General features: G+C 46.1%; 3 protein-coding genes across 4 annotated transcripts in view; 1 reads left to right on the top strand and 2 right to left on the bottom strand.

Annotated features, from left to right (window-relative positions):
- LOC310872372 (breakpoint cluster region protein-like) overlaps positions 1 to 18,908 on the bottom strand; it is a 159,873-nt gene that overhangs the window by 45,554 nt on the left and 95,411 nt on the right. The gene's annotated exons all lie outside the window — the stretch shown is intronic.
- Positions 1 to 18,908, bottom strand: part of specc1la (sperm antigen with calponin homology and coiled-coil domains 1-like a) — a 53,682-nt gene that overhangs the window by 26,612 nt on the left and 8,162 nt on the right. Inside the window, exons 2-8 of one of the 2 annotated variants that reach the window (XM_083783278.1) lie at positions 14,994 to 15,168; positions 13,577 to 13,721; positions 12,247 to 12,497; positions 11,035 to 11,241; positions 10,446 to 10,568; positions 8,855 to 9,349; positions 608 to 881 (exon numbers count right to left, since the gene is read on the bottom strand). In XM_083783278.1, the coding sequence (XP_083639404.1) occupies positions 608 to 881; positions 8,855 to 9,349; positions 10,446 to 10,568; positions 11,035 to 11,241; positions 12,247 to 12,497; positions 13,577 to 13,721; positions 14,994 to 15,128 (1,630 nt within the window). In that variant the 5' untranslated portion in view covers positions 15,129 to 15,168. Of the gene's footprint in view, positions 1 to 607; positions 882 to 8,854; positions 9,350 to 10,445; positions 10,569 to 11,034; positions 11,242 to 12,246; positions 12,498 to 13,576; positions 13,722 to 14,993; positions 15,171 to 18,908 lie in introns of both variants that reach the window. The other variant, XM_083783277.1, reaches the window with a different exon arrangement.
- LOC310871652 (uncharacterized protein) lies at positions 2,137 to 8,749 on the top strand. The gene is made up of 3 exons (XM_083783276.1): positions 2,137 to 2,601; positions 2,870 to 8,353; positions 8,622 to 8,749. The coding sequence occupies exon 2, from the start codon at positions 3,016 to 3,018 to the stop codon at positions 7,870 to 7,872; it is 4,857 nt and encodes a 1,618-aa protein (XP_083639402.1). The 5' UTR covers positions 2,137 to 2,601; positions 2,870 to 3,015; the 3' UTR covers positions 7,873 to 8,353; positions 8,622 to 8,749.

Genomic DNA, 18,908 nt, shown 5'->3' with positions numbered 1-18,908 from the left:
AAAACATATGAAATTGGCCGCCGACCCCATCTGAAAATATGTTGTTCCAGGAACCCCCCCCGAGGCAAAGAATATATATTCAAAGATTTGCGCCACATTTTCACGATTTTTTTCAAAAATAGATCTGCTATTTTTCAATAGCTAAAGCATAACATAATGCTTAAAGGAGAATTCCATACTAGAAGGCTTTCTTACCTTTATTTGTAGTTGTTAAATCCCCACCAAAGAGGTCCAAGTGTTATTTTGTGCAAAAGTGCATTATTGGGTTGGGTTTTCATGCTAATTCACTTATTTCCATCGAAATAAGTAGTAAAGTGTGCCGCTTGGGATACTGTTTACATTATGAAGAGAGGATTTTTGAGCGATGGAAATAAGCGAACACCCCATAGACCCATTCAATTCAATGCAATTCATTGAGGGCTTATGGTAGGGGAAATAGCCAATAATGCGCTTTTGCACAAAATAACACCTGGACCTTTTTGGTGGGGACGCAACAACTACAAATAAAGCTAAGAAAGCCTTCTAGTATGGAATTCTCCTTCAACACAACCAAAAGGGGTTCCCGTCCAGAATGTTTTGTTTTTTTTAAGAAAAATCCCCTTTTTACCCAGGAGCTGCTCCCTCTCGAAGCGTGCGTTGTCGGCCAGGTCTACGTAGCGCGACTCCAGCTCCATGTAGCGGCCGCTCTTGATGTCCTCCTCGAGCGCGTACGACACGTGGTGGTCGTCCAGCAGCGAGCGCAGGTACTCGATCTGGCGGCCGTACGCCTCCAGCTTGTCGCTCTGCTGACACAGCGAGTCCATGAGGATGAGCTTCTCCTCGCCCAGCCGCTCGTTCTCCCCGTTCAGCTCCTGCGTGATCTGCTGCAGGTCGGCCAGCTCCTGCAAGGTAGAGAGGAGGTAGGGAATTAAGCAACTAGGCGACTAGTCTACTAGAACTAGTGATCTGCTGCAGGTCGGCCAGCTCCTGCAAGGTAGAGAGGAGGTAGGGAATTAAGCAACTAGGCGACAAGTCTACTAGAACTAGTGATCTGCTGCAGGTCGGCCAGCTCCTGCAAGGTACAGAGGAAGTAGGGAATTAAGCAACTAGGCGACTAGTCTACTAGAACTAGTGATCTGCTGCATGTCGGCCAGCTCCTGCAAGGTAGAGAGGAGGTAGGGAATTAAGCAACTAGGCGACTAGTCTACTAGAACTAGTGATCTGCTGCAGGTCGGTCAGCTCCTGCAAGGTACAGAGGAGGTAGGGAATTAAGCAACTAGGCGACTAGTCTACTAGAACTAGTGATCTGCTGCAGGTCGGCCAGCTCCTGCAAGGTACAGAGTAAGTAGGGAATTAAGCAACTAGGCGACTAGTCTACTAGAACTAGTGATCTGCTGCAGTTTGGCCAGCTCCTGCAAGGTACAGAGGAAGTAGGGCATTAAGCAACTAGTCGACAATGGGTTTTTTTAACTTATTTTTCTCTGATTTTGTAGGCCTCAAGATCAGGTAGCTTAAAGTTAGTCACCAATGTACACAGTTTTTAAATGTACAAATATTTATTTCAAAAACTTTTAATTTTAACATAATAGGTAGTTAATCAACTAGTTGACTAGTCTACTAGAACTAGTAAACTAGACAACTAGTCAACTAGTAAAATTGGACAACTAGTCAACTAGTAAAATTGGACAACTAGTCAACTAGTAAAATTGACTAGAAGTGAATGACCTAATAGGAAGTAGTAGTAGGGGGGATGTTGATAGTTGTATCGATTAACCCATTTAAGACCTGAGCTCGATTCTTCTTTTCTGGAAAAAAAAACCTATGTTTCTATGTCAGTGCTTTTCTATGTAGATCTGCTATTTTTTTTTAATCGTGAAAATGTGCCTCAAATCTTTGAATATATTCTTTCAGTTTGAGTTTTTAACTCAAATCTTTGCTTCTGGAGGGTCACTGGAACAACATATTTTCAGATGGGGGTCGTCCAGCTTGTCTTTGAATATATTCTTTCAGAGTTTCAGTTTTTAACTCAAATATTTGCTTCTGGAGGGTCCCTGGAACAACATATTTTCACACGGGGGTCGGCGGCATATTACCATATTTCCTTGACATGAAATATTGAGAACCACTGTGTGACAGTGTGACCCCACCCTGTCACTGTTTGCTGCTAGTGTACATACCTTTCAGTAAGCGCGCACTGTTAGGTTATGCAAAGACTACTAAGAAGCAGCAAACTGAACACACACACACACACACACTGCTCATTGGATTCCTGTCGCTTTAAGGAGCTGAAGACAATTTGGGCCAAACCAACTCCCCTTCTAGGGAGGGGGAGGATTGCTTGTCACAGAGGGACATCAAAGAAGAAAAGGACTTTTGGGAGAACTAAAAATACTTCCAAATAGAAGAGCTACAAGCTCAACTGAACTGAATGTGAATAATGTATATGAATGTGTTTTGTGCCAAGCAGAGTTGACATGTTGTGGATCATGTTGGCCCCTATTCAGTTGGTCCAGTCTAGTGGGAGGGGCCATGGGGGGTATAAAGCTCAGAGTCTGAATATCCCAGTCAGTCTGTCTGCTGTCTCTGCTGGTGCTGGTAGCTGTCTCTGCTGTCTCTGAGGAGGTGATGTTATTATGTTATTGTTTGATGCTATTGTTTACATAGATCTATTATTGTGATGTTTATTATATATATATATATAATGTTGTATATATTATATATAATATATATTATAATTATTTAATTTACATTTGAAAAGGCCGGATTTATAAATACTTAGAATGCTTATCATCTGATAATGACTTATTTGGAAATGATTGGTTTGATTTATGGTGTTATATGATATGCAGTACTTTGTTTTGAATATACCCTTTTTATTTCTATTTTGCAGACTTTGGTCTCTTTTGTTGTTGTACACTTATCACTTGGGTTAATAAATCGTATTGAAAACTTCTGCCAAACTGCGTGCCTTGCCATCCATTTGTTCATACGGCCCTAGCCTCAGACAGGGGTGTGACATTTGGTGGCAGTGGTGGGATGGCAGGCCGCAGAGGTTATTCAAACAAACCGGGCAGAGGTAGAGCTAGATGCGGTTTACGATCCCAAGTGTCTGAAGTGGCAATGACAGAGGAGACTGAAGATGGGGCCATCGGAGGGACCATGGCGAGGGCATTCGGAGAGCGTGATGACTTCGAGTGGTACACGGAGGCGTCTGAAGATGGTGTGAAGGAGCGAGAGGACACTCGGGGTGCTAGGCCCAAGGTCAGGAAGAGCCATGGAAAGGCTAGGCCGCCTGAGGAGCCACTGAGACCAGGTGAACCGTCACTGGTTAGCATGTTCAAAGACTTTTTGATCGGCCAGCAACAAAGAGAAGATATCCTTGTTCGTGAATTCCGGCAGTTGAAAACTGCCATTACTGTGCAAAGTGCTGCCACAGCGCCTGCACAACAAGCCCATATCGGTGATGCTAGCCAAAATGCTAACCCTCCAAGTAACCTTGCTTCTAATAGCACCCATGTGCAGTCGCCCACACCTACACCCAGAACTCAACCACCACGCCGGCATCCAACCTCTGATCTCTCACCATCTCCGTCAGGAGGTTCCATGCAGCCTGTAGCCCTCAGCGACCTGCCTATGCGACAAGGTCCGAAGATGCTTCCTTTCCAACAAGGTGAAGACATTGAGAACTTTCTTGTCCGCTTTGAGCGTATCGCTCGCACTTGGGGCTGGCCACAGTCTGAATGGGCCTGCAGACTTGTTCCTCTCTTGACGGGGAAATCCCTTGATGCCTACTCCTCGATGGAAGAGGATGATTCCAACATCTATGCCAACCTTAAAGAGGCCCTCCTTGCCAAGTTCGACATCTCTCCTGAGACTTACAGATGTCAGTTCCGGTCAACCCACATTCCCCTTGGTGAATCTCCCAAGGAGACTTACAGCCGACTCAAAGGACTCTACAGAAGATGGATCAAGCCGGAGCAGTGTTCCAAAGATGACATCGCAGAGGTTTTCATTCTTGAGCAACTGCTTCGCATGCTTCCCAACGAGATGAAGACCTGGGTCAAGGAACACGAGCCAGAAGATGGTCTGACTGCCGCTAAACTTGCTGGTCAGTACCTCAACGCTCGTAAAGGTCCGAGGACGCAAAAGCAACAAAACAGAGTAGCATCCCAAGATGCAGATGACCTACCCCGCAGAGGAGGAGATCACAAAACAGGTGGTCCAGTGGGTGGTCAAGGCACCTCGGGGGGGACTAAAGGGTTCTCCAGACCGGGTCCAGGGAAGGATCTGATATGCTACCACTGTCAACAGCCAGGGCACCGGGCCTCAGTCTGCCCCTTGAAAGGTCCCAAACTGTCTAGCTTCTGTCATGTCCCACATCCATCTGTTCCAGCTTCAGTCATGGCACCTGTCCTTGCACCAGATCCTGAACCTAAGCTTGAACCTGACACTGAGCCAATCTTGATGCCAGCTCGTGTCAATGGTCATCATGTGCAGGCACTGCTCGACACAGGTAGCTCTATGACCCTACTTAACAAGTCCTTTGTCTCCATTGGCTCACTTGATTATCTGCATGCTACAGCTATCCAGTGTGTCCATGGGGATCAGCGACCATATCCGGTGACAGATGTGACCATCGTCATTGAAGACCAGGCTTTCTTGCTTCGTGTTGGGGTTCTTGAAAACTTGCCCCATGACATGATCTTGGGCAGAGACTTGCCCATTCTAAATGATCTTATCCGTCAAGCACACCGGCAGCAAGTGAAGTCTTGTTCAACCATAGCCAACCAAGAGGCTTATCCAGTACTTACCCGGTCCCAGAACGCCAAGCCAGGGCTGGAGCCCCTTCCTGACCTGGATCCTTCTTTATGCCAGGGTGGACAGAAGGGATCCCAGAAAAGCAAGCGCCAGCGCCGCCTGGAGAAGATGCAAGGCACTCCACAGTTCGGTGATCTTTCTGACTTGAAACCTGATGAACAGTGGCAGGTACCGGAAGACATCCGAGAGCTCCAGAAAGCTGATGCCTCGCTAGCACCCCTACTGGCAAAGGTGAAAGATGCCAATCACACATTCCAACAAAACCAGAGTGAGAAGTACCTACTGGAGGAGGGAGTCCTGTATGTGGCAAGTCAGCCAGAGAACCGCTTGGTTGTTCCTACTACTTGTCGGCCTCTTGTACTCCATCTCGCTCATTCCATACCCTGGGCTGGCCATCTTGGGCAAGACAAGACTCTTGCTCGAGTCAAAGCCCGTTTCTTTTGGCCTTTAATGGTCAAAGATGTCATTGAGTACTGTCAAACTTGTCCGCAGTGCCAGAAGACCTCTCCGAAACAACCTGAGAGAGCTCCACTACTACCGCTTCCTCTCATTGATGTTCCCTTCCGGAGAATCGCAATGGACATCGTTGGACCATTGGAGAAAAGCAGTACAGGCCAGGAATATATCCTTGTTCTCTGTGACTATGCAACCAGGTTTCCTGAGGCCTTCCCACTGAGGAGTATCAAGACGCCCAAAATTATCAATTCACTTATCCAGTTCTTTTCACGAGTCGGTATTCCTGACGAGCTAATCACTGACCAAGGAACGAACTTCACCTCAAAGCTTATGAAGCAGCTTCACAAACAACTTGGCATTACTGGCATTCGCACCACTCCTTATCATCCACAAACTGATGGATTGGTGGAACGTTTTAACCAGACCTTGAAGTCCATGCTGCGAAAGTTTGTAGATGACACCGGTCGAGACTGGGATAAATGGCTTCCCTTTGTTCTCTTTGCCTACCGAGAGGTACCCCAGGCATCTACTGGCTTTTCGCCATTCGAACTTCTTTATGGCTTCCCTGTCCAAGGTCCCTTGGACCTCTTGAAGAAGTCCTGGGAGTCCAAACAACCCGCACCCCAAGGTGTCCTTTCTTATGTACTGCAGATGCGAGACCGGCTAGAGCGGTACAGAAGCGAAGCAAAAAGTAATCTTGGAAAGGCCCAGCGGAAACAGAAAACCTGGTATGATCAGAAGGCACGACACAGGTTGCTACAGCCAGGTCAAAAGGTGATGCTGTTGCTTCCAACCTCCAGCAACAAGTTGCTTGCCCAATGGCAAGGTCCTTTCGCTGTGCTCAGACAGGTTGGTCCTGTGACATATGAGGTCTCACACCCTGATAAAGGAAAGGCATCACAGGTGTATCACATTAACCTTCTCAAGGAGTGGAAGGACGGGAAAAGCTCTGAGGAAGGAACTGAGGACAGGAAAAGCTCTGAGGAAGGAACTGAGGACAGGAAAATCTCTGTGGAAGGAACTGAGGACAGGAAAATCTCTGTGGAAGGAACGGCCGTCCAAGCCAGTCAAGCACCTACTCTGGAAAAGGAGTTACGAGTGGAAAGGGTAATGCTGGCACGGGAAGTTGAAATAGAGGATTCCGTGGAGGAGACTGATCTGTCCATGCTCACAACTGCACAGCAACCTGACGTGAGTCACTTGTCCGCACAGTCTGCCCCTGAATTCATACAGGTGTGTGAAGAGTTCCCAGAACTGTTCAGTGGAAAGCCAGGAAAAACGCCCTTAATCGAGCATGTCATCCGATTAAAGAACTCTACACCTATTCGCCAACGCCCTTACAGAGTGCCGGAACGAATGGTGGAGCCCCTCAACAATGAGATTCAAACTATGCTGGACCTAGGAGTGATCGAACCCTCAAACAGTGAGTGGTGTAATCCCATTGTTCTTGTTCCTAAAAAGGACAACACTATAAGACTCTGTAATGACCTACGCAAAGTAAATGCCGTTTCAAAATTTGATGCTTATCCTATGCCACGAATTGATGAACTTCTTGAGAAGCTTGGCAAAGCAGTGTTCATCACCACCCTTGACCTATGTAAGGGATATTGGCAAGTACCCTTGGAGAAGGAATCAAGGGAGTACACTGCCTTTCGTGGTCCAAAGGGTCTCTATCATTACACCGTTATGCCGTTTGGGCTCCACGGGGCCCCTGCCACATTTCAGCGGTTAATGGACCGAGCCCTTCAGGGATGTGCCCAGTTTTGTGCTGCCTATCTTGATGACGTGGTGGTCTTTAGCACTTCCTGGGAAGACCATCTCTCTCACGTGCGTCAGGTCCTGCACCAGATCCATTCTGCTGGACTCACGCTTAACACCCAGAAATGTGAGTGGGCCAAAAGGGAGGTTTGCTACCTCGGATACCATCTTGGCAATGGGCAAATACGTCCTCAGGTGGACAAAGTGAAGGCTATCAGAGACAGTCCTAGACCACGGACAAAGAAGCAGGTCCGGTCTTTCTTGGGACTTTCTGGGTGGTACAGACGCTTTGTCCCCCACTTCTCTACCGTCACCGCCCCTCTTGTCAATCTGACTACCAAAAACTCCCCTAATCCAGTGAAATGGACAGACGAGTGTGAAATTGCTTTCACAAACCTCAAGGCTCTTTTATGCTCTTCCCCTGTCTTGCAAAGTCCTGACTTTAACCAGAGATTCCTCGTTCAAGTCGATGCCTCAGGTGTGGGCCTTGGAGCCGTCCTAGCACAAGGAAAGGAGGATGAGGAACAGCCACTACTCTATTTGAGCCGTAAACTGCAGCCCAGGGAAACAAGGTATTCAGCCATTGAAAAGGAATGCCTTGCCATCAAGTGGGCACTGGACAGCCTTCGCTATTATCTTCTTGGAAGGACCTTTGATCTGGAAACTGACCATCGGGCATTGAGCTGGATCAATTCCATGAAGGATAAAAACTCCCGTGTCACAAGATGGTATTTGGCGCTACAGCCGTATTGCTTCAATATCTCACACAGAGCTGGAAAATCAAATCTGCTAGCTGACTACCTGTCTCGTCTTCCTGAGCTTACAGTTGCTGGAGAGGAGGGAGGTAATGTGACAGTGTGACCCCACCCTGTCACTGTTTGCTGCTAGTGTACATACCTTTCAGTAAGCGCGCACTGTTAGGTTATGCAAAGACTACTAAGAAGCAGCAAACTGAACACACACACACACACACACTGCTCATTGGATTCCTGTCGCTTTAAGGAGCTGAAGACAATTTGGGCCAAACCAACTCCCCTTCTAGGGAGGGGGAGGATTGCTTGTCACAGAGGGACATCAAAGAAGAAAAGGACTTTTGGGAGAACTAAAAATACTTCCAAATAGAAGAGCTACAAGCTCAACTGAACTGAATGTGAATAATGTATATGAATGTGTTTTGTGCCAAGCAGAGTTGACATGTTGTGGATCATGTTGGCCCCTATTCAGTTGGTCCAGTCTAGTGGGAGGGGCCATGGGGGGTATAAAGCTCAGAGTCTGAATATCCCAGTCAGTCTGTCTGCTGTCTCTGCTGGTGCTGGTAGCTGTCTCTGCTGTCTCTGAGGAGGTGATGTTATTATGTTATTGTTTGATGCTATTGTTTACATAGATCTATTATTGTGATGTTTATTATATATATATATATAATGTTGTATATATTATATATAATATATATTATAATTATTTAATTTACATTTGAAAAGGCCGGATTTATAAATACTTAGAATGCTTATCATCTGATAATGACTTATTTGGAAATGATTGGTTTGATTTATGGTGTTATATGATATGCAGTACTTTGTTTTGAATATACCCTTTTTATTTCTATTTTGCAGACTTTGGTCTCTTTTGTTGTTGTACACTTATCACTTGGGTTAATAAATCGTATTGAAAACTTCTGCCAAACTGCGTGCCTTGCCATCCATTTGTTCATACGGCCCTAGCCTCAGACAGGGGTGTGACACACTGATATAGAAACATGAGGTTTTTCAGAAAAAAGAGAACATTTTCTTTTTTTTTTTATTACATTTTGACGTCTGGGTTAATGATCCTTCCCATTGCCCTATACCTGCAGCGTGGCCTGCAGCTCCTCTGCCGTGCTGTGCTGGTTCTCCTCCATCTGGTGGATGCGCTCCGTCAGGCAGGCCACCGTCAACGACACCTCGCTGTTGGTGCCTGTGGTGCTGCCGCTGCCCCGCCGCGAGGAGCGCGCACGGCTGCCCGGCCCGCTGCTCCTCTCCTCCGACTCCGAGGAGGACGAGGAGGCGCCCGAGGGTGCGTCCAGGGCGTCGTCGCTGGACGTCACCGCCTGGTAGACCTCGCTGGACTCGCTGTCCAGGTTGTCGGCCGAGCCGCCGTGCAGCCGCTGGCCGCTCAGCAGCAGGTCCTCCAGGGAGCCCGGAGCCGAGCCCTCGGCCGAGGAGGTGGTCAGGGTGCCCCGCCCCGACGTACCGCCGCCGCCTCCTCCCCCGCCCCCGCCGCAGCAGGCCGCCACCAGGTCGGGGCTCAGCGACGGGTAGCTGAACAGCTTGTCCGAGGAGAAGCCCAGGGCGTTGAGGCGGTCCTTCAAGCGATGGAATAACAAAGCATAATAAAATCATCATGACTGGAAACTTTATTAGTGATCTTTAGGGTATCGTCGTTCTTCGTTGCTGCCGTTTCCACAAAACAGCCAGGCAGTTTGAAGAAATCACAGATCGGCTAAAGCTAATGTCAACAACGTCTAATCTAAGAGTCTTTAGAAGCATTCATATTTTTAACCGAGTGGCGACGTGAATTTAAACATCGAGCCGCTAAACATAGTCGCTATGTTCATCCAGTGCGATCTGAGCCGTAAATATGAGAAAAAGGCCTAGAAATACCTCCGGGTCTCTTCATTGTGTGCGGTCCTGTGTCAGGTCTTTAATATAAGTCATTAATATAATGTTATCAATTAATACGATGCTAAAGAACACCTAAAACAAGTCATTGGCGCTCCGGGAGTTAACTTTTTCACTGCCACCTACATTTATACACGTAACTAGGCTAAGGTACAGTTAGACACGTATACTCCATATAGGAAAGCGGCGACCGTCAATTTACCTTTTAGCATTGCTCAGTTTACTATGGAAAGCCTCCGTCCCCACCAGCTATGGGATTTTTAAATCCCAGCTCCAAAAGCGCTGTATCTCTAAAGCTTCGAGCGCTGTCCGTGGTGAGCCGTCCGTCGCGCATCCCGACGATCGTAAATCATTCGTGAGTTTGTATCGCATCGCTGAACACATGTAACTGTTTGTAATGATGGCTAAGGGGTCTGAGCTACGGCTAACGATGACTGTGCTCACAACAACAGCCCCCACCTCCCTGAATAACCCGGAAATGAAACAAGGATAGTAGAGTTAGAGCGGACAGGTGGCATTCGTTAGGTGCGCTTATGCTGCCAACTAGCGGCAGTAGTACTAATAAAGACAATGATCTTTAAAATAACCAAACCTGAAAATAGCCGATCTACAAGCTCACAACACGTCGCAGCGCGACGTGTTGTGAGCTTGTAGATCGGGCATTGTAGATCACGCTTTTCACAGAAGACATTCGCTGTGGCTTCTATGGGGATCCCCAATGGGAGTGTAATCAGTCGCTGCAGGGGGCGAGCGAGAGAAGAAAACCTTTTGGTCCCGTACTTTCAGCATGCGGTTCTCGCTCCTCAGCAGGTTGAGCTGCTCGTTGACCGCCTGGTTCTGCTCCTGCAGGAGCAGCAGCGTGGAGTCTACGTCGGCCGCCGTGATGGCCATCGTCGACACCTGCTGCGTGCGGCGGCAAAGACACGCACATTTTAGTTGCAGTCATAGTCTCTAAGACATCGTTTTCATTTAGTTTTTGGTCACATTTTTTGCTCGCCTGGAACGTTTTTTTTGTGTGTGTTTCGTCTAGTTTCAGTCGACGGGATATCATAATAAAAAGGTTATAGTCGACTAAATCTACAGTCGATTTAGTCGACTAAAATGTATTTCGGCGGGCCTTGATGCCGTCGTGATTTTACACGTGTTGACAATAGCCGATCTGCAAGCTCGTAGATCGACTATTTTCAGCATGCAACCAAGTGTAAAACATTTTAGCCTAGTTTTTATTTGTTTGACGAAATTGTCAATATATTTAGTTTCGGTCCATCATAGCTTCAGTTGTCATTTAGTTTCCATTTAGTTTTCGTCAGTGAAAAAAAGACAAACATCTTTTCGTCATGGTATTAAGTTGACGAAATCAACACTGCACCTGCGGAGGCTTCTCCTCCTCTTCCTCCTCCTCCTCCTCCTCCTCCAACAGCGCTCCCTCCTCGGGGTGCGTCTCCTCCCCTCCTCCTCCTCCCCCCAGGCCAAGTTGGGCCCTCATGTCCCTCAGCTCACTGCGGAGGTGCAGGATCTCCACATCCTTGACCTTGGCCAGGCCCAGCAGGTCCTTCACCTTGACCTCCAGAGCCACCTTAAAAATAATAATAATTGTGCATTTATATAGCGCCTTTATCCAATGCGCTCATTCACACACGTATGAATATACACTGATGGCGGAAGAAACCATGCAAGGCACCAGCCAGCACATCAGGAGCAATAAGGGGTTCAGTGTCTTGCTCAAGGACACTTCGACATCAACTCTGAGGGAGCCTGGGTTCGAAATGGCAACCTTGTGGTTACCATCCGGTTACTCTACCCCTGAGCCACCGCCGCCTTGTCGTAGGGGTGGAAAAATATTATGTCACAATATATTCTTCAAGCAGTATCACGATACATGCTATTATCACGATATTTTTTCATGCGTTTGTTTTAGGGTTGTTGTTAAGGTTAATTTTAATGATGTTTAGAAGATTTAGAACACTTTCCGGGGGGGTCTTTTATGTGTGTAATTTGTGGTTTTAGATATTTAGATTTTAGCAGTGAGCCCAGGGTCTCTGATGTCATGGACACTGGGCTCACTTACTTCCTGGACTACAATTCCCATAATGCTTTGGTGCACTGCTCCGCCTTGTGGATAGGATAAATCTAAAGTGTCCCCATTAAAAGTACAACCTCCTTGAAAATGAAATAGCTTAATTTGTTTTCTTTGTTTTCGTTACATTGCTTCCATTATTGCTAGCATTTAATTTGAATTACTTTAATGTATGAATCTCAAGCACAGTAACTTATTCTGTTTCCCCCGGGGCATGGGAGGGCGAGGGCGGGTGGATAGTTATGAGGGTCTGTTTTGTTTTGTTTTGTTTCCCTTTGTTCCGTTTACGGTTTTGTTTTGTCTCTTGTTTTATCCCCTACGTTTCGTTTGTGGTTATATGTCTTGTATTTTAAAATGGAAAAAACCCAATAAAAAAATATAAAAAAAGTACAAAGTACAACCTCCTACAAGGTAACAGAAACTCAAAGAAAAGACATATCGTCCGTGGAGACATTGTGTATCACGATGATCATGTATCCCCATATTGCCCCGAGCCACACCTACCTTGTCGCTGATCTGACCATCCGACTTGGACTTGCTCATGCGGCTCTCAGACTCGGCCAGGGCCTGGCTGCGAGACCGCTTCCCCGGGGCGGAGGACGAGTCTCCCGACGCCGACGCCGCCCCACCCCCTCCTCCTCCGGACGACGCCGACTGCTGCTTCTTGCCCGTCGAGGTCTTGGACGTCCGCAAGCGGTCTCGGTAGGAGTTTGTCTCCTTGGACGTGGACGACGGCGTCCGCTTGGTTAACGTACCTTAGCGGGGGGGGGGGGGGGAAGCAAAGATTAAAGAGTTAAAAACTTTGGCTCTGAAAGAATATATATATTCAAAGATTTGCGCCACATTTTCACGATTTTTCTAAAATAGTTGGCTATGAGCTTGTAGATCTGCTATTTTTCAATAGATAAAGTACAACAATGCTTTAATGAAAAATGAAATGCATTCTCGCAAAAAAACCAAAAGAACAACCAACAGAACAAAGACTAAACGAGAATAACTCTGCCAGCTGCAGCTCGTTTATGAACCATCTATAATCTGTGTGTGTGTGTGTGTGTGTGTGTGTGTGTGTGTGTGTGTGTGTGTGTGTGTGCCGCAGACTAAATCAACTGTAGATTTAGTCGACTAAAATCTTATGATATTTAGTAGACTAAAACTAGACTAAACACTAGAACATTCCAGGTGACTAAAACAATATGACTAAAACTAAATGAAAGCTATTCAAGAGACTACGACTAAAACTAAAATCTAAATGTGCTGCCAAAAACAACACTGGTTCAGAGTATGGGGTTCATGCCGTTCAGACTATGTGTTTTATGGGCAAGTCTCCCATAGGCGTAGAGGCAGCCAATCATGAACAGGTCTCCACTAAGGTCCCTACTAGACTAGAGGTAGGTCAACATGTTGTCCGGGTGCTTTTCAAGCAGCTGGGCAAAAAACATGTCCAGATGTGAATAGAATTTTCTTTTTTTTTCATGTCATATGAAAGCAGGGAATCATACCTTCAAATTGACATATTGGTTGTTCAGTTTAACCCACCAGTTTTGGAGATATGGCTTATAGAGTAATGACTTGCAGAGAAACAGCGAGTTGAGAAAACAGGCTTGAAAGGTTCACTTCTGTGGTCTCTAACATTACACCTAGCTACATGTTTAAGCATTTATTTCATATTTACATGTCGACACTTATTTCAGACATATGATCTAGTATGTGAAGAGTCTGCCTGTGCTATTAACTCATTTTTGAAATAAATAAAAAGGTTTTTCATCCTCTGGTGAAAAGCTGGAATTTGCGCAATGGCAGGCTCTCAGTCAAATCTAGTCACAAATATAGATACCTGATGATGCAGTCTTTGGTCTGCTCTCTGTGTTGGCGGCAGCATTGGCCCCGCTGGTGGCCGTTCTCTTGGTCTTAGTGACAGCATTACTCGGGGCAGGGTTCCCTCCAGCCATGGCTGCTAACAGATCGTCATTGCTTTTAACCTGAAAACGCCCCCAAAAACCCCCCCAAATCATTAGAGACGAGTGACGTGAGGGTATTAAAAAAAGAAAAAAGGTGGCACATAATAACAGTAAGTAAACAAGTAATAATAACCTTGAAATGTAATGTCAATCACATTTGCAAATTGCCGTCGAATATTGCGTCTATATAATATAACAAGTTTTGGGGCTTTTTCTTCCTATTGGATAGTGTACAGTATGGTGACAGACAGGATATGGGGACAGAGATTGTGACACGTGGCAAAGGCCGTCGGGATCGGGAGTAGAACACGCGACACGCCGTCAGGCTGGCTCAGCAGCCTAGGTGCCCGGGACCGCAAAGCTAGCCGCCCCGGTGAGTCGATTTGGCAACCGTCTTCCACATAGCTAGCCATGGTGTTTCACCCTGTGAGCAGTGCTGTGTACCCCCCATACTATTTCAAAATAATTATGGGATCAGGGGATCATCCTCACTGCTGCTGCTCCACTCCCATTTCGTTCTGCGGATACATTACTACGAATAACACTGTCGCACTCAGTGTGCGAGGATGTATTGCGTGACGAAAAGCGCATCCTATGTGCACTGCAAACACCTCAAATGACAATCATCAGGACAGGTACATAATTAGGTCATTTATTTTTTACCTTAGACAGAGGGGCCGAGGCGGTGGTCCTTACCTTAGACAGAGGGGCCGAGGCGGTGGTCCTTACCTTAGACAGAGGGGCCGAGGCGGTGGTCCTTACCTTAGACAGAGGGGCCGAGGCGGTGGTCCTTACCTTAGACAGAGGGGCCGAGGCGGTGGTCCTTACCTTAGACAGAGGCGGTGGTCCTTACCTTAGACAGAGGGGCCGAGGCGGTGGTCCTTACCTTAGACAGAGGGGCCGAGGCGGTGGTCCTTACCTTAGACAGAGGGGCCGAGGCGGTGGTCCTTACCTTAGACAGAGGGGCCGAGGCGGTGGTCCTTACCTTAGACAGAGGGGCCGAGGCGGTGGTCCTTACCTTAGACAGAGGGGCCGAGGCGGTGGTCCTTACCTTAGACAGAGGGGCCGAGGCGGTGGTCCTTACCTTAGACAGAGGTCCTTACCTTAGACAGAGGGGCCGAGGCGGTGGTCCTTACCTTAGACAGAGGGGCCGAGGCGGTGGTCCTTACCTTAGACAGAGGCGGTGGTCCTTACCTTAGACAGAGGGGCCGAGGCGGTGGTCCTTACCTTAGACAGAGGGGCCGAGGCGGTGGTCCTTACCTTAGACAGAGGGGCCGAGGTGGTGGTCCTTACCTTAGACAGAGGGGCCGAGGCGGTCGTCCTGCCTGAAGACTTCCCAGCGGCCGACGACGTAGCCGAGACCTCCGAGGTCTTTCCTCGCTCTCCGCCCGGAGCTTTACTCGCCGCTGGCCGTGATGTCTTCTTCATACTGGTGGGAGCTCTGTGGTCGATGCATTTACAACTGGATCTGCACACAGGGAGGGAGGGAGGGAGAGAGGGTGAGCAAAGGTAGTTAAGTGTCAGTGCACCGACTGATACCTCCAGTTTTCCATGGAAGAGGAATTCTTTCCACAAGTGTCCATTTCCATAACATTATAATAAAACAGTCAAGAGTGAAAGGAGGAAGAGAAAAAGAAATCCTGTAACCGTCGTTTAACGGGGGTCACATGTTTCACCCTGGACTGACGAGAACCTGACTCGTTGCCATGACAGCAGGGAAAGTGATTTGTGACTGAAGTGGAGAGAAAGACTATAAGCGCTTTAGCACGAACTTGTCTTGCATGTCTTGGCATTGTTATTTTTCTTTTTGCACTTAGGCCCTGAAGAGGGAAAAAAAAAGTTAGCTGGAGTGGTTTATTGCTCAACGACTAACTTTGAGGCATCTTGTGTTGTTGTGTTCTTGGTAGAAGCCATTTTTGTTTTAGTATGGTAGTAATTGTAATTGTCTGTCACCAGTACACTTGAATCGGACCCCAATGTCAGACAGAATTAGACACTCAAGAAGCCTTGTAGTAATTCAATTATTGGAAGAAAAAAAAACTTTGACAATTCACAGACTGAAAAACGTTTCAACTCGTCGTCTCATCCACAGAAACGTTTCAAACGTTAAATATTGGGGGATGGCCCTCTGTTAGCCTCCTGAACATCAGAAAGGCATGTCAGTCAGTCTGGTGGAAAGTAACCAAGTACATTTACTCATGTACTGTACGTCAAGTAGAACTTTCAGGTACTTTTACTTTACAGAGTCGACGTATTTCCAATTTCCAATACTTAGACTTCTACTCCACTACAGTGTTGTTTTCGTTGACTAATACTATGACGAAAAATGTTCGTTGACTACCTTTTTCCACTGACGAAAACTGAATAAAAACTAAATGAAAACTAAGCCATGACTAAAACTATGACCAAATATAGTATACCGACAATTTCGACACAATTCTTTCCAAAATACATTTTAGTCGACTAAATCAACTGTAGATTTAGTCGACGAAAATCTTATGATATTTAGTCGACTGAAACTAGACTAACAATAACACATTCCAGGTGACTAAAATATGACAAACTAAATGAAGTTTTATTCCAAAGACTATGACTAAACTAAAATAGAAATTTGCTGCCAAAAACAACACTGCTCCACTCTACATCTCGATCCAAATATTGTACTTTATTACAGAACATACATTAACCACTTAATTCCGGCCATTTAAAAATAGCCGACGTACAAGCTTGTGGATCTGCTATTTTCAAATATTTATTATACATTTGAAAACTTTAAATGGGACATTCTGCACATTCTGGTACTTTTACTTTTGTTACTTTAAGTACATTTTGAAGCCAATACTTTTGTACTTTTAGTACTTAAAGTAAATGTTGAATTCCGGACTTTTACTGGTAACAGTTATTTCTATATTGCAGTATTGATACTTTTACTTTAGCTGGAGAAGAACACAACGGCAAAAAGTGTCTAACCGGAAGTTCAGGAAGTACAGGGCCACCGGAAGTTCCAGCTCGTACTTCCAGTTTGACACTTGTTTCGGAAGTAGTTCTACGAACTACTCTGGGTTTTATGTTCTTGTTCTACTCCATGGTTTATCTTCTTGTGAGATGCCGTAGATAAAACTTGGAAAACTCTGACCTACTGTCAGGCGTGAACTTGTGGGCAGGTGGATAAACAACGCGAGATATCCGTCTAAACACCTGAACGCGGCCAGAGCACCCCGTTTACTGGTCTGTGGGAGGCCAGAGCACCCCGTTTACTGGTCTGTGGGAGGCCAGAGCACCCCGTTTACTGGTCTGTGGGAGGCCAGAGCACCCCGTTTACTGGTCTGTGGGAGGTCAAATAACACGGCCAGAGCAACCATCAGTAATCCTCCCGTCTTGAGTTAAAACATTCAGGACGGGAACCCCTTTTGGTGTTTTAAGCATTACTAGACCTGTACGTGCCCGTCGGCCTCCGGCCTACTTGAGAAAGATGCAACTTGGGAACCTAATAATACCCGTTGTCAACTTGTCCTAGCACCCGTTTTAACTATCTGTCTGTGTCCCTTTTGTGCCCATACTGTATATGGAGATCTCTGTATATGTCTGCCTGTGCCAGAAGAGTGCAAACTGACTGAAAAATCGTGATAATGTGGCGCAAATCTTTGAATATATATTCTTTCAGAGCGAACGTTTTTTTGCTTCTGAGGAGGTCCCTGGAACAACACATTGTCAGCGGCGGCCAATTACATTACATTTTTGGGGTCCTTGAATGACATAGTTTGAAAACCACTGACATAGTTTTTCTGAAAACTTTTAGGATTTAGAAGACTATATTTTTTTAGAATCGGCCTCAGGTCTAAATGGGTTAAACTGACAAATGGTGGACTGGACACTGGAGTTACAGGAGAGAGGGACGGAGGAGGAGTTGGTAGCACGTTACACACTCCCAGCCTGGGGCAGCACAGTCTTGGAACTAGGCCCGTCTTGTAAGCTTGTAGATCAACTATTTCCACTATTTTGTAATTTTTTTGGAAAGAAAAAAATATATATATATAAAAAATTATTAAATGTGTCAGTGACTTCATTTTAAGTTATGCGTCATATCTGCCCCGTGCAATTTGTGATTGCGAGGCCTAAAAGGCAAAAACGAAAATAAAAATTGTAACATTCCATTGTTCAATGCCAAAAACACAATTAAATCGTTAAATCGCAAATTATTTGTGTGACAACTAAACCAAACGTCATCTTAAATGTCATCGTGACAGCCCTACTTGGAACTGACCAGCTCCATTGAAGTAGGCCAAAAAGCTAAATGTACTGACCTACAACCCCACAACCCATTGCAAGGCGGTGTGAGGCTGTGAGCTAGTATATCTGCTATTTTTTAATATAAACATTTATATTTTTTATTTAATTTCATTTCATTTCATTTGAAATGTTAATGTCATGGCAGGATGAACACGGTCAACCGCAGTGACCCTGGCGTTCCTATTTAGAGTGAAGAACGTGCCTCGTTCTTTTCCTCTGTCGAACGTGCCTCGTTCTTTTCCTCTGTCCAAAGTAACCGTTCTAAGATTTACACACCGATGATGATGATGACCATCCATAACGCTCTCGTAAAAGTTCACGTTATATAGGTCAGTGGTTCCCAAAGTGGGGTCCGGGGACCCCTAGGGATCCTTGAGGGAGTTCCAGGGGGGTCCCCCCAGCTAAATGATAGTTTGGAGCCAAATGGACCCTTATGGGTCTGTAACTTTATATTGTTTACAATATAAATTGGGGTCTCAGAGATATAGAAATACCATTAAATGGGGGACCGTAGCATGTCGCATATCAAACTGGGGGGGTTCTTGAAATGGAAAATAGTTGAAAATCACTCCTAGAGCTGTAAACATCTTCTCTTATCCCATTCTGGGCGGGAACCCCTTTTGGTGTTAGCATTATGTTATGCTTTAGCTATTGAAAAATAGCAGATCTGGTGGCGCGCTACGAGCTTGTAGGTCTGCTATTTTTGAAAAATCAAAGAACGACTGACATAGAAAAATAGCTTTTTCAGAAAACTGTCTTGATGTAGAAGACATTTTTAGAATCTGATCTGGCATATATTTTCAAATGGGCGGTCCGCAGGCTAATGCACCTAATGCGTTTCAGATGGTAAGGTTCTGCTGTGCTCTGCAGCAACACCCCAGCCCGGCCCGGGGGCTTCCATCCATGGTGGTGTTGTTT

This window comes from Protomyctophum parallelum (genome assembly GCF_964188405.1).
Source record: "Protomyctophum parallelum genome assembly, chromosome: 15".
Classification (NCBI taxonomy): Eukaryota; Metazoa; Chordata; class Actinopteri; order Myctophiformes; family Myctophidae; genus Protomyctophum; species Protomyctophum parallelum.
This window is presented reverse-complemented; position numbering and strand designations above follow the sequence as displayed.